The 14,872-nt window shown below is 48.6% G+C and overlaps 1 protein-coding gene across 1 annotated transcript in view; it reads left to right on the top strand.

Annotated features, from left to right (window-relative positions):
• The window catches only part of SH3RF1 (SH3 domain containing ring finger 1), a 79,877-nt gene that overhangs the window by 51,152 nt on the left and 13,853 nt on the right, over positions 1–14,872 (top strand). The window contains exons 8-11 of the mRNA XM_054990310.1: positions 240–391; positions 9,072–9,242; positions 9,402–9,658; positions 10,494–10,843. Coding sequence (XP_054846285.1) covers positions 240–391; positions 9,072–9,242; positions 9,402–9,658; positions 10,494–10,843 — 930 coding nt within the window. The remainder of the gene's footprint in view (positions 1–239; positions 392–9,071; positions 9,243–9,401; positions 9,659–10,493; positions 10,844–14,872) is intronic.

Below are 14,872 nucleotides of genomic sequence, written 5' to 3'. Positions count from 1 at the left end.
TTCTGCTTTTGTCACTTAAAAACTTGTTTTGAGAAGAGAAACAGAACCAGTTGTGCAGTTATATTGAAACTGGAGATGGCAGAGTTGTTTGTTACTGCCAATGATCCTGATTCGTTTGAAATTATGTAATATGTGTATGAGTGTGTCTATGTTTATGGAAACAATTTGTAGCTGAGTATAGTGATCAAAGTGCTAAATGTATGTTTGTTTTATATATATATATATGTTATGTTTTATAGAATTTGAACCCCCCTCTTCCACCACCACCTCTCTTGCCTGCTACAATAATTGCTCCCTCTTCTACTGGGTTACCCTCAGGAGCAGCACAGAAATCTACATCAGGATCCACTGAACAAACAGCACATTTGCGCCCACAAGCACGACCAAGTGTGTAAGTAACCCATAATCTTATGAATGATGAACTTGAAATGGGGCGGAGGACTGGAATTGGTGAGAGAAGAAAAGTTGAAGCGTTTTGGAGACAAGGAGAGGAAATCTTACCTTGCCATCTCAGCTGAAAAATACCTGGAACATAATAATAACAACAACAACAACATTTGATTTATATACCGCCCTTCAGGACAACTTAATGCCCACTCAGAGCAGTTTACAGAGTATGCTATTATTATCCCCACAACAAACATCCTGAGAGGTGGGTGGGGCTGAGAGAGCTTCAGGGAGCTGTGACTAGCCCAAGGTCACCCAGCTGGTTTCAAGTGGAGGAGCAGGGAATCAAACCCGGCTTTCCAGATTAGAGTCCCGTGCTCTTAACCACTACACCAAACTGGCTTTCTGTAACCGGGGGGCGGGGGGGGGGGGGAAGCAACCAAACATAACCTCACTTTGCAGTTTACCTAATTTTGCTAACAGTATATAGCAGTTTGGGCATATAATGGGCCAACAGAAACATATGTTCATCTTCGTTCTTCTGTGCCTCCACACATGGGGACTGCACAGGCGCAGGCCAGCCGCCGGAGAATTTTCTAGAGCTTCCATGGCTCCGAAGGGGCCGTTTGTCGCGCGCCTCAGCGACCGTTTTCCCGCCCAAACGGTCACGTGATCCTCCAGCGACCAACGGCCCCTTCCCTCAGTTCTCTTCTTGCCGCCGCTTGGAGAGAACGTGAGCTTCGTTGCTCTGTGCTTTTGTGCTTCGTGCTTTACTCTAACTGATTGCTTGGCTTTTGACTTCGGACTTCGTGACCTCGACTATTCTTTGGATTTCGCTTTGGACTTTGACGTGGACTCGGTAATTTGACTCGGACTGTTCTTGACCCTTCTTTCGCGTGCCCCTGAAGATGGCCTCTACGGCTCTCTTCAAGCATTGCCTAAAATGCCACACTAAAATGGCCAAATCCGATGGCCATGATTTGTGCCTTTTTTGCTTGGGAGAGACCCACAATGTCTCGGCCTGTAGGATCTGCCAGGGTTTTACCAGCAAGGCCCGGCAGGATCGCAAGGCCCGGTTAAATTCCTCGCTGTGGCAGAAGGTCATGTCGGAGGGAACCCCGTTACGTCCGTCCAAGGCCGGCCCTAGCCCCTCTGCCGAACGGCAATCAAGAGCTGGCTCAGTGGCCTCCGCGAGGTCGGGGTCGAAACCGCTTCCCCCGAGTGCCTCGGCATCGAGAGCGGCCTCTCCAGCGCAGGGACCGGTGCGGCCGCCCCGTAGCGCGTCATCTACCAGGTCGGATCCGAGACCAGCGTCGGAACCGAGGATCCTGGTACCGAGTCCCCGGTCGGAACCGACGACCGGTTCGATCCCGATCAAGGCGAAGAGGTCGAAGCCGAGGTCCCCTTCGAAGGCGAGGAGCGCATCGGTTCCGAGGTCTTCTTCGGAGCCAGCGAAGAAGAAGAAGAAGACCAAGCATCACCGGTCGCCGCGTCCCGCTCCTCAGGAGGAGGTCATCGTGCTTCCTCACACGCCTTCCCCTCATCTGGGCTCCCCGGAGCCAGAAGACATCTCCGTGCCGGTGCCGGATCTGATGGCCTTCGAGACGGTGCCCGCAGAATTCTCGTCGGGGCCGGAGCCGAGCCCGCGCCGTCGGAGCCGACCATCGCTTCCCCTTCGGTCGCCGAGGCTGGAACCGAGCCCGTCCCCTCGTCGGAGCCGTCCGTCGCCTGCCCGTCCGTCTCCACCTCCGGTCGGTCGTGAGCGGCATGGTTCCGGGGACAGTGTCCGATCAGTCCGGTCCGCTGCGTCCCGGCATCAACAGGCTTCCCGCCTCCCCTCGCCATACCGTTGCCAATGGGAGGGGGCACCTGCGGGCTTCTCCGTGTCGGAACCGAGGCCTTCGACATCGAGGTCGGCGTGGGCTCCCCCTCCGCTCCCGGTTCCGGAATCCCAGCTCGGTTCCGATGAGGAGGATGTGGAGAGCTTTGGCGGCTACCAGTCGGAGTCCTGGTCCGAACCATCGCCAGCTGAGGAGCTAGTACCATCTGCGGACTCGCCATTCGAGGACCTCCGCATCTACGCCGACCAGATGGCTAGGATGGCCAAGGCTCTCGAGATGGACATCTCTTCGGCAGTCCCCCAGACCAAGGACAAGCTCCTCAAACGTATTTACGGGGACAATCCGGCGTACGTTGGCTTCCCCATGCTCGAGGGTATTGAGGAGATTGTGGAGAAGGTGTGGCAGGTGCCCTGTGATCAACCGCCAACATCCAAGCGCATCGAGCAGCTTTACAAGATCAAGCAGGGCACCTGGCCGGCGTTGGTGAAGCACCCTCCACCTTCCTCCTTGGTCACAGAGGAGTTCAACCCCCGACGATCGGGTCACTCCTCGGTGCCTGCCGATAAGGAGGGCAAGAAGCTGGATGCCATGGGCAGGCGCCAGTACATTGTCTCTTCACTGGGTCTGAGGATCGCCAACTACCAGACCATCATGGCAGGGTACCAGCTGTACCTCTGGGAGAAGTTGGCATCCTACACTCGAGACCTCCCACCTGAGCAGAAGGCTGTCGTCTCCCTGTTGCAGACAGAGGCTGTCAGGCTGTCTAAGCAGCAGATGAATGCTGGGAGCCACGCTGCTGACACTGCTGCTCGGGGAATGGCTTCGGCGGTGGTCCTCAGGCGCCACTCCTGGTTGCGGTCTACGGCCCTGTCCCAAGAGGTGCGTTCCAGGGTGGAGAGCATGCCCTTTGAAGGGGACTCGCTGTTCTCCAAATCGACCGACGAGACCCTGAAGAAAAAGAAGGAGGACCGGCAGACGGCGCGGTCCTTGGGTCTGGCTCCAGCGGACAAGCCCTCCTCCAGGTCACGGTACGCTCCCCGGTCTGGCCCTTACCATTACCAGGGCAGATACCAGCCACAGCGGCCGGGCTACCAGCAGTATCCTGCCTACCAGCAGCGGCCTTACCCTCCCGCACAGCAGCAGAGGAGGCGTCGGCCCTTCAAGCCTCGTCCGGCACAACAACCGGCCCAGCAGAAAGATCAGCAGGGCGCCGGAAGGCAGTACTGACGGGTCACGCCAGCCGTATCCCCGAACTTTTCGGACAGACTGAGTCCACTCCTCTCTGAGTGGGAGTCAATAACATCTGACTCATGGGTCTTAACTATTGTTGAACTGGGATACGGGCTGGAGTTTGTTGAGCTGCCTAGATGCAGTTCACCCCTGACAGCTGTCAATAACACTATGGCCGAGCTGGATGCGGAGATCGTGTCGCTCTTGGCCAAGGGTGCTGTAGAAGAATTGCCCTATGAGGATTCTGTAAAGGGTTTCTTCTCTAGGTTCTTCCTGGTCCCCAAGAAGGATGGGGGCTTACGTCCCATTTTAGATCTGAGGGGCCTTAATGCCTACCTCAAGGTGACCAAATTCAAAATGGTTACGTTGGCGGCTGTGATCGCCTTGCTGAAACAGGGAGATTGGTTTGCGGTTCTTGACTTAAAGGACGCATACTTTCACGTGGGCATACGGAAGGAGCACAGGAAATACCTGAGCTTTGTTTACCGGCAAAGGGTTTTCCGGTATAAGGTGCTCCCCTTTGGCCTGTCCACTGCCCCACGAGTGTTCACTAAATGTGTGGCCCCTGTGGTTTCCTTCCTACGGGAAGAAGGCTGTACCATCTTTCCGTACCTCGATGACTGGCTCATCGTGGCTGAATCGGAGTCTAGGCTGGTGCAGGACATTGGCTTGGTACTTAGCACTTGCCAACGCCTGGGGCTCCTGGTGAACTTGGAGAAATCCAAACTGGTGCCCAGCTGCAAGGTGTCCTACATTGGCGCACTCTTAGACTCTGTGGAGGGTAAGGCCCTGCTCCCCTTGGAGAGGGCTCGGTCCCTACGGGGCCTAGTGTCCATGTTTAAAAGGAACCGGTTCCAGTCTGTGCGCACTATCCAGTGCTTACTAGGGCATATGGCAGCGGCCACCTCTGTGGTGCCTTTCGCTAGGCTGCGTATGCGCACGCTCCAGAACTGGTTTGTGCGGAGGTACGATGCTCTACTGCACCCTCCGTCCCTCAAATTCTCTATCCCGAGGGTCATCCTCTCCTCCTTGGACTGGTGGCTGTCTGATGACAACTTGTTTAAAGGGACCCCTTTTGGGTATCAACACCATGACATCACGGTTACCACTGATGCCTCTCTGTTGGGATGGGGGGCTTACTGTGGTGATGTGTCTGTGCAAGATGTCTGGTCTGACAGGGAAAAGACCCTCCATATCAATGTGCTTGAACTAAGGGCCATTCGTTTCGCACTTGTGTCCCTTACAGCACTGCTGAACGATCGCCGGGTGTTGGTGCAGACGGACAACACAACAGCAATGTACTACGTAAATCAGCAGGGGGGCACAGTATCCATGGCCCTGTGCCGGGAAGCCACGCTCACTTGGCAGTGGGCTATCAAGAACGGCGTGTCGCTCCGTGCTATACACGTGGCTGGGTCAGACAATGCCCGGGCAGATGCCCTCAGCAGGGTCCCTTTCCTGGACCACGAGTGGGAACTGAACGTAGAGTGCATTGGGCCGATCTTCCAGATGTGGGGTCATCCAGTGATAGACGTGTTCGCCACTGCGGCGACCACCAAGGCCCACACGTTCTGTTCCAGGGCAGGGAGCGACCCCCTCTCTATTGGGGATGCCTTCCAGTTTACGTGGACGCAGGGCTTGCACTACATGTTTCCTCCGTTCCCCTTGATTCCCAGGGTCCTGTGCAAGATAGAGGAGGACGGGACGGACTGCATCCTAGTGGCCCCCTTCTGGCCACGGCAGGTTTGGTTCCCGAAGCTCCTGCGGATGTCCCAACGGACATATGTGAGTCTGCCCCCTCGGCAAGACCTTCTCCTAAACGGGAGCCTAGTCCACCACGATCCCAGGAAGCTGCACCTAACGGCTTGGCGGATCGTTCCTCCCCTGTAGCCTTTACTGACGAGGTACAGAGGGTCCTCCTGAATGCCCGTCGGCCATCCACTAGGCGCGCTTATGCGGCCAAGTGGCGCAGGTTTGAGCTCTGGGCACTTGCCAGAGGGGTGGTGCCTGACAGCAGTCCCTTGGGGGTTGTATTCGAGTATTTGTGCCACTTGCGTGGCCTGGGCTTGAAGGTGTCCTCCCTCAAGGTACACTTGGCAGCGATATCAGCTGCTCACGCCCGAGTTGAGGGTGCTACGGTGTTTTCTCACCCACAATCCCGCCAGTTCCTTAAGGGCATGTACAATCTTTACCCACCTGTGTCGGCGCCAGTGCCTCAGTGGTCGCTGTCATTGGTGCTCTCACGTCTCATGTTGCCTCCATTTGAACCTATGGCTACATGCCCCTTGGATATGCTGTCCTACAAGGTAGCATTCTTGGTGGCCGTCACATCGGCCAGAAGGGTCAGTGAGCTGTCTGCACTGCGGTCTGACCCTCCCTTTCTTGTGTTTCATCCCAACAAGGTGGTCCTGCGTCCCTGCCTCGGGTTCCTGCCCAAGGTGGTGTCAGCCTTCCACCTCTCGCAGGATATCTCACTGCCTGCATTCTTTCCTCAACCTTCCTCTAAGGGGGAAAAGGCCCTTCATTCCCTAGACTTGAAGAGGGCCCTAGCCTATTACCTGGATAGGACGAAGGGATTCCGCTCCTGTCCTCACCTGTTTGTATGTTTTGGGGCCAAGGACAAGGGTAGCAGGGCTTCCTCACAGACCCTGTCTAGGTGGATTGTGGCGGCCATTATCAAGGCCTATTCCCTGGCAGGGGTGGCTTGCCCGCTCCATGTCAGAGCCCACTCCACGCGGTCCCAAGCATCCTCTTCGGCACTCCTCAGGGGGGTGCCCCTGGTTGACATTTGTAAAGCAGCCACATGGTCCTCTGCAGACACCTTTGTCAGGCATTACGCCGTTGATGTCAATGCGGAGCAGGATGTATCTGTGGCCAAGGCTGTCTTACACTCCCTTTTTTCCTAAGGGAGTTTTGGAATGACTTTCTTGGCGTACCTGCTGGGTACCCTTGAGTGAAAGTGTGTATATATGTACCTGGGGGTGTGTATATATGTAAATATTGAGTATTTATGTGTCCTTACACAGTTTTTTTTTACATAGATGTATATATGCATATCTATTTATTGTTGTTCTTGTTTGTTCAATAAAATTGTGTTGGACTTCACCCCCGCCTTCCTTGTTGTGTGAAGCTTGGTACACTCCCATGTGTGGAGGCACAGAAGAACGAAGATGAAAACAGGGTTAACATACCTGTAACTTATGTTCATCGAGTTCTTCTGTGCTGACACACAACCCTCCCTCCTACCCCGCTGTGAACTCCAATGCACAATAATGTGATGGCTGTAACGGAAATTGGTGTTTTTAAGGTGTTATGGCTGAAGTGTGTTGGTCAAGCGGCGGCAAGGGAGAACTGAGGGAAGGGGCCGTTGGTCGCTGGAGGATCACGTGACCGTTTGGGCGGGAAAACGGTCGCTGAGGCGCGTGACAAACGGCCCCTTCGGAGCCATGGAAGCTCTAGAAAATTCTCCGGCGGCTGGCCTGCGCCTGCGCAGTCCCCATGTGTGTCAGCACAGAAGAACTCGATGAACATAAGTTACAGGTATGTTAACCCTGTTTTTTGTTCATGTATAATATGATATATTGTGTGAACAGTGAACGTGTTTTCTCTCCCTAGCAGAGAACAGGATAACTGACAAAGCTGTAACTATTTTATTATTATTTTTAATAAAATCATCAGAGGGCTACACACTAGAGTTTCAGGTTGCATTTGCTATTATGCTTGTATAGTTTAATTAGCAGCAAATGCCTGAAGTAAAAGCAGAAAGCTGTTACCTGGTATAGTATCTTCACACATGTGAATTGGACAAGCTATTGCATGTAAATATTTTGTATACAACATATGTTCTTAACAACATGTATTGGAAAACAAACACTTAAGCACTACTTATTGAAAAAATGGAAGAGAAGGAGATGCCACAAATCTGAGTTCCAAAAGGGAGTCCCCCCGCCCCTGAATTAAATATCATAGATGCATCATATATGCATGGTGTCATAATCAAAATACTTATACAAATCAAGCCATTTTATGTAATCTAAGTGTTGTCATTATGTGCTATCCTTTTAAGCAGAAGGTTCTGAAAGGCCATTTCCTGCATACCCATCTGTGGGAGCCTCCCCTTTTTCAGAGTCTCACCTGAAGGAAAAACTACTACACTAAGAGTAAAATCCTAAGGAGAGTTATTCCGTCTAAGCCCATTGATTTCAATGGGCTTAGACTGGAGCAACTCTGCTTAGGATTTCACTGTAAGTCACGCCTGTAGATGTTGTTGTAAATCACCCTGTCTAGATTGATTGATCTCTCTCCCCCAGAGAAGAGGGTGACTTGAGGGGAGGGTGTGTGGCTCAGAAGAATGAGTGGCAAGGATAGATGGATGACCACTGTACTTTCTGGGTGCAATGTCTTCTTATCCATTTCTCTTGAATCAGTAACATGCAGCGTGTCTAGGCTTGTGAAGCATATTTGAGCTTCTACTTTAACAACAGGAGAGAGAATTCTAATAAAGAAAGGGTCCCCCCCCCTCAACCGCCCCCCATGGAAACAATAGAATAGACAATTTTAAATAAGAAATTAATTCTGAATCCTCTACTCTGCCTCCACATTGTTGGTTATTGCCAAGCTTATTCTAATTGTTAAGCTGCTAGGGTAGGATTCTGGTTCTTAACATGACACAAGGCAACATAACTACTACTAATCAGTTTTTTTTCAAACCAACATTTCCAGTAGGCAGGGTATTCTTTGGGAGCTTAGTGACACTACCAAATTTGGGTCAAACAATGGGCAAATGGGCACTTAAACAGGCTAGAGAGGATGGCTATTGATGACTGAAGGTGAATGAGATCCAAAATTAGCGTTGATTTCTGTATATGGTAACCATAAGGCTGTTCTGTTATGGGCAGGGCTGGGTGCAATTGCTGAAGGGATTTAGGCACTGTCATACAATCACATACACTGAGGTTGCCTCCTGAAAATGGAACTGTGTGGGTGCTATTCAACATGGAAGGCTTTTTGTAGCCATTTTAATCAGGCAGCTTCAGAAATAAGTGCTGTGCTGTGATGGAATTGCTGCATCTGCTTGGGGAGCTACTTTCTACACTGAATTGTGTCTGTATGGTTCCATTTCCAAGCAGCAGCTGTCATACAAATGATCCTATGATTTAAGCAATAAAAGTACTAAGAGGAGTGTAGGCAGTGAAAGAAATGAAAGCACTATTAACCCACCTGTGATTTGTTCATAGTTGATATTCAGGCATTCAAAAGCCCATGTTTTTGATAATATCATTTGATACAGTAGCAAATATTGTACTGTTTCTACTGTTATATTTAAACATGTTTTAAATTTACATTTCTTTCTAAAAACATATTGATTCCTGGTTTTTTGTATGATTTTTATCTTTATTAATACTAATTGTAACATTGTCTCAGATTTTATGAATCTTTCATAAACTGCTCTTAATATCTATCATTGTTTGGAAAGGTGGGGTAAAAACATGTTAATTATCCAAATGTTCACTTGTTCTTTGTGTTAGGCTATTACATTAATTCAACATTATGACAGATGTTTTTTTCTAGCCTTTTTATGAGTAGAGCCTTATGAACTGTTGCCTTTTCCAGGTACATTGCTATATATCCATACACTCCTAGAAAAGATGATGAACTGGAACTGAGAAAAGGCGAGATGTTCTTGGTATTTGAGCGTTGTCAGGATGGCTGGTTCAAAGGCACCTCCATGCATACAAGCAAAATTGGGGTGTTCCCTGGCAATTATGTGGCACCAGTCACAAGGTATGGCTTTCTGCTGAAGCAAGAATCCTTTATGAACAGTAAAGTGACCAACCTTTTTTGAATATCCAGTTTATTTCTAAGCGGTGGTGGTCTGTTAGGGGAAGAGGGCTTGAGTCACTTAGTAGGGTGTACCTAAAAAGTTTTTCTTGTATTTGACAGAGCAGTGACAAGTGCCTCCCAAGCAAAAGTCCCTGTATCTACTGCTGGTCAGACAGGGCGGGTGGTGACCATGGTCAGCTCTTCTACTGCTGGAACATTGCAGAAACTTCAGGGAAATGGAGTTACAATGAACTCCAGTGTGGTACCAACAGCAGTGGTCTCTGCAGCTCACATACAAGCTAGTCCACAAACCAAGGTTCTTATGCACATGACCAGCCAAATGACTGTCAACCAGGCTCGCAATGCGGTTCGAACAGGTACAACTCACTGTGGTGATATATTTAGGATAGAAATCTTAGAAATTCACTGGATTTTGTAATAGGAGAGCCAGTGGGTTGGGTCCAGCCAGTGTTTCCACTGATGAAAAAAGGGAGGGGGTGGTCTCCTTTGACCACCCAAAAGACTGAGCTGCGAATCATGGAGTGTGGATTGACAAAAGCTATATGGGTCAGGAGGGTTATTGGGCGAGACGAGGCAAAAAAGATGGTTTTAAAGTATGATCTCAGAATTCATCCCTGGGTAGTGATTTATCCTGTTTCCTTCAAGGAGCCTAGATTGACAAATTAGGCAGCAGGTCATGTTTTCTATGAACTGCTGCACAACGAGAAACTATTCCATAGGTTGGCATGTTTAAGCATCAGCTAACCATTAATTTGAACGAAAATAGAAATCTTCATGCAGAGTCGTGGTGTTTTGTTGACAATGTTCAACATTTGCCTTTCTTGAACTTTCCTAGGAAAGCCTCAATTGTGCTTTGGCAAATACGTTAAAGAGGACCAAAGATATTTTTGATACCATCCTTTTTGTCAAAATACCAGTTCTGATATCAGCTCAACATAGAATGATCATTCTGTATTTCTCTAAGAACAGAATTAAGTATAGTATCAAATCCTGGTCAAATATTTCTAGTACGGTAAATCTTAATTGGTTTCAAATGTGGGTTGCTTGACACAGTGAAATACCCACATGAACTATTTTTAATTTTGCAACTGAGAAGGTAATGGTGGGAGGGAACCTTTTTAATGGCTTATTTATAACAGAATGGTTAGGATTTTTTTCACTCTTATGAAATTGCTTTTCCTCTCGTTGCAGTTGCAGTACACAACCAAGAAAGACCTACAGCCACAGTGACGCCAATTCAGGCTCAAAGTTCAGCATGTCTTATTCCTGCTGCTGTAATTATTCCACACCATTCCGTTGCCTCCCAACAGCTCCAACCTCAGCTTTCAAATGCAGCTGCTGCTTATATCACAGCTGTGAATATCAACCGGACAAATGTCCCACTGGCTTGTGCAGCAGCTACGTTAAACTCTCCTGTCGCTTCTACATCTCTAGATGGAGATGCTAGTGGAAAAATCATGACGGTTCATCCTGGAGGTCCAGAGAATACATTAGCAGCTGGTGGATTTACTACTGTTAGTAAACCAGATAGAGATAGCAAGGTGGGCATGCTTTTTAATTGCTTCCCACTAATAGTATTTCTCTGTAATAGCTTCTGTGTGAATCTTAGATACAAAGAATGACATACAGTGGGACTTTTTAAAAAACTTTTATTTGATTAACAGTAACTCTAATGATTGGTGTGCTAGTTTTTTAGCATTTCTTTGAACCCAAGTTGTGACAGGTTTGAATTGTTTACTGTAATAAGTGAACTAGTATGGATGCTAGTCAGATGTTTGTTCCCTTGAGAGGAAGTGGGATATAGTTACTAACTATTGCTAAAGATGCAGAGGAGTTAGCCGTGTTAGTCTGTAGTAGCAAAATCAAAAAGAGTCCAGTAGCACCTTTAAGACTAACCAACTTTATTGTAGCATAAGCTTTTGAGAATCACAGTTCTCTTCGTCAGATGCAGAACTGTGATTATCGAAAGCTTATGCTACAGTGAAGTTGGTTAGTCTTAAAGGTGCTACTGGACTCTTTTTGATTTAACTATTGCTAAAGTATCAGAAGTAGAATTTTTATCTGGAGAAATCAGTGACATTTGACAAATTAAAAACAATGTTGTTGCTTCTTTTCTTCACTTCATTTTCAATGCCCTGCTCCTTTTTGCCCTTTACAGCAGGAATAACCAACTAGAAAATAAATCACGGTGCAGTGAAAGTTTTGTCCTCGTGAGTCATTATGAAATGTTTTTAAAAGCCCAAAGTTGCATTCCTAAGGGAAGAAAAAATATATTCAAATCGTACAACACAAAACATTTCACTCTTTAATGTCTCGGTAATCCTTCAATTTTGTATGTATGTCAGCTTCATTGTGGGGTCTGACCAGTTGTCAGAGAGATCAGTTTGTGCAGTAAAAAAAAACCCTTTGGTTTCTGCATCCCTTTCTTGATAATAGTGCCCCCCTCCCCCAAATATAGAACACTAATAGTAACAGGGAAAAACTGGAAATGGAGGAAGGATTTTGTGCAAGGTGGTTCTGTGCTGGTCTAGCTGTAAATGTTGAATGTTTTCTGATGACATTTCATCTTTCTGGGGAGTTGGACTTGGTGCTTACATTTGAAAGTAAAGTATGCCCACTCTGGCTTTGGAAACAATGTGGCATGAAAGCATGTAATAAATATTCTTTATATTTCCCTTCTGACAACATAAATGACAACTAGGAAATATTTGCTAAATTTGAAGAAATCAGTAAGGCTCCATATATGTTAAACAGACATACTGATGGGCTCGGTACCTGTGCAGACCATTGATTTGGAAACTTCTAGAGCTGTCTTTTAGGCATGAAAATCCTCTCCCTTCAAAGGGTTACAGTCTTTGCCCAAGGTGCACCTTTGAGAGCAACAATCAATACAGACTTGTATCTATTGCCCAAAGGTTAATAAACTAGTAAGGTGTATCTGACGTTCTCCCTCTGAGGCGGAGGTCATCTTGGGTCGTTTCCTTTCACCCAATCAGGGAGGCAGGAAGTTACAAAAAAAATTCTTCCTCTTCCTCTTGGAGTCTAGGAACACCCCTTTGTCTCAGTTCTTTTCCTGCTTCCAGGGAGAGCAGTTGTGGCTACAGTTTCTCTGCCAGCCTACAGTCCTTTTCTTACTCACTTCTACTCATTCCATTTCCCTCTTCCTCTACCATCCCTCTTTAATCCCTTCCACCACTCTGAGCTATTTATCTACCCCTCTTATTACCCACCTTTTTCTCTGCCCTCGCTTACTCCAAGACGGCAGAGACCATGGAGTCCTGGGACTCCGAAGATAATTTTATGGAAGGCGGGGAAGAAGGCCCGCTGGTGGCCGCATTGGCAGCAGAAACGGCTGCTGCATCCAGTGCCGTCTTGCTGTCCAGGCTTGAACGGCATCCCGGCACCTTTCCAGCTTCTAAGCCGCATACTTTCTTCAAAAAGAGTGCGCCGCAAGCAACAAGACCCCAAGGCATCGGAACCAGCCAGCGAGCAAGCCGAAAGCAGCCCAGTTGATTCAGCTGCGGTTTTGGCAGGAAATGAAAATGGTGCCCGCGCCAAATCCTGCACGGTTCCGGGTACCGTTGTCGCCAACCTCCAAGCGGGAGAATGATCTACAGGCCCTTCTACCACAGATTGGCCCCTGCAATCAACCGGCACCAGCATCCAAGGGACAGGTAACGTAAACAGCGACCTCGGTTCCCTCCTGCAAGGCGAGTTTATGTCCCTCCTGTGTCAAACCATGAGGGAAGAGATCATTAACTTGTGCCAGCCCTCTCTTGAGGCAGCGAGCGAGTCCTTCTCCATTCCCGCCCCCAGTAAGGTACGCCGCATCCATCACCAATGGCCTACCAAGGCAGCCCAGAAGTCTGCCCCAGTACCAGCCAGGGACAAGGCTTGTGTCGGGTGGGAGGGAGGGGGAACCTCATCTGATAGCGAGGAGGGTGAAGAAGGGGAGTTCCTCTCCGAGGAGGAGAAGGAAGAGGAGGTTATCATGCCTGACCAGTCTGACAGACTGTTTAAAGCGGAGGATTACCAGTATCTGCTGAATAAGGCTCTGGCAGCACTAGAGCTTCAAGAGAAGCAAAAAGGGGAAGAGGCTGCTAACGGAGCGAGTAGGGCCTCATCTAGACCCCGTGGGGATAAGGAATTTTTCCCCAGGGCAGATACCCAGGAGAAAGTCTTCCCTTTCTCTGAATACTTTGAAAGGCAGTTGAAAGCAGAATGGGCTTCCCCTGCATTCAGAAAACAATATTCAAGCTCAGTTAAAAATTTATATGCCTTACCTTCTTACGCATCCGAGCTTCTGCAGGTCCCAAGAATTGACGCTCCAGTGGCAGCTCTTCAATCCTCAGGTCTACTGTCTGAAGACGGCCAAGGTTCTGTTAGGGACAATATGGACAGAAAAGCGGAAGCTGCTCTCAAGAGAGCTCATGAAGTGGCAGCCATGGTGATCAGGGCCTCTTCCACCGTATCCATTGTGTCCAGAGCATCGGTGGTATGGCTACACAAGTTGATCCAGCTACTACCTGACAACCAAAAACATCTTCTGGAAGGGGCAAACAGAGTCATGAAAGCAGCCGCTTTCACAGCAGATGCCACCCTAGACGCTCTTACCTTCTCTTCTGGGGCCATTGCCTCGGCAGCAGTTGCTAGAAGGCTTCTTTGGTTGCATACACAGCCAGCCGACCTCAGATACAAATTTATCCTGATGGCATGTCCCTTCTATGGAGATAAACTATTCAGCGATGCTCTGGAGAAGGTGTTAGTTGAGACAAAGGACAAGAAGAAAGCTCTACCCAAGTCGGTTAAGCGGTTTGACAGGCGACTCTTCAATAATCAGTCCTTTCGTGCGCACCATTCCTTGGCAAGACCACGCCAGGACACCAAGCATTCCTCCTGGAACACCAACAAGCAGCCCTTCAAGAGATCCAATTTCAGATTTAGGTTCAATAGGCAGCATCAGCAGCGAGGAGAAAGACAGGAATACGACACTAAAAATCAGAAATCCTGACTCGTTCCTGTATCCGGTTGGGGGGAGACTACAGTTCTTTCATCAATCCTGGGTAGAGTCGAAGGCAGATGCCTGGACCCTGGAAGTGGTCTCAAAAGGATACTCATTAGAGTTGAAATTGCACCCACCAGATCGTTTCCTATCGTCCCCTCTACACCAAAGTCTGCAAAGGAGATCTGTCACCTTAAAAGCCATTCAACATCTCTTGAACATCAGGGCAATAGAACCCGTGCTTCGGCGAGAGCAAGGCTTCGGAGTTTACTCTCTATTTTTCACAGTGCCAAAAAGAAACAGAGATTGGAGAGCCATCTTGGACTTAAAATTCGTGAACTGTTTCATAAAACTGAGGCACTTCCACATGGAGACCCTAAGATCAATTTCGGAAGCTGTACGCTTAGAAGAATTTCTCACTTCCATAGACCTTACAGAGGCATACCACGTCCCAATTCACCCAGCCCATCACAGGTTCCTAAGGTTCCACGTGGATGGTCACCATTTTCAATTCAAAGCTCTTCCATTCAGGCTTGCCACAGCTCCCAGGGTTTTTTCCAAAATCCTC

This window comes from Eublepharis macularius, chromosome 10 (assembly GCF_028583425.1).
Source record: "Eublepharis macularius isolate TG4126 chromosome 10, MPM_Emac_v1.0, whole genome shotgun sequence".
Classification (NCBI taxonomy): Eukaryota; Metazoa; Chordata; class Lepidosauria; order Squamata; family Eublepharidae; genus Eublepharis; species Eublepharis macularius.
Note: the sequence above shows the minus strand (reverse complement) of the source record. Positions and strands in the feature narration are given on the sequence as shown.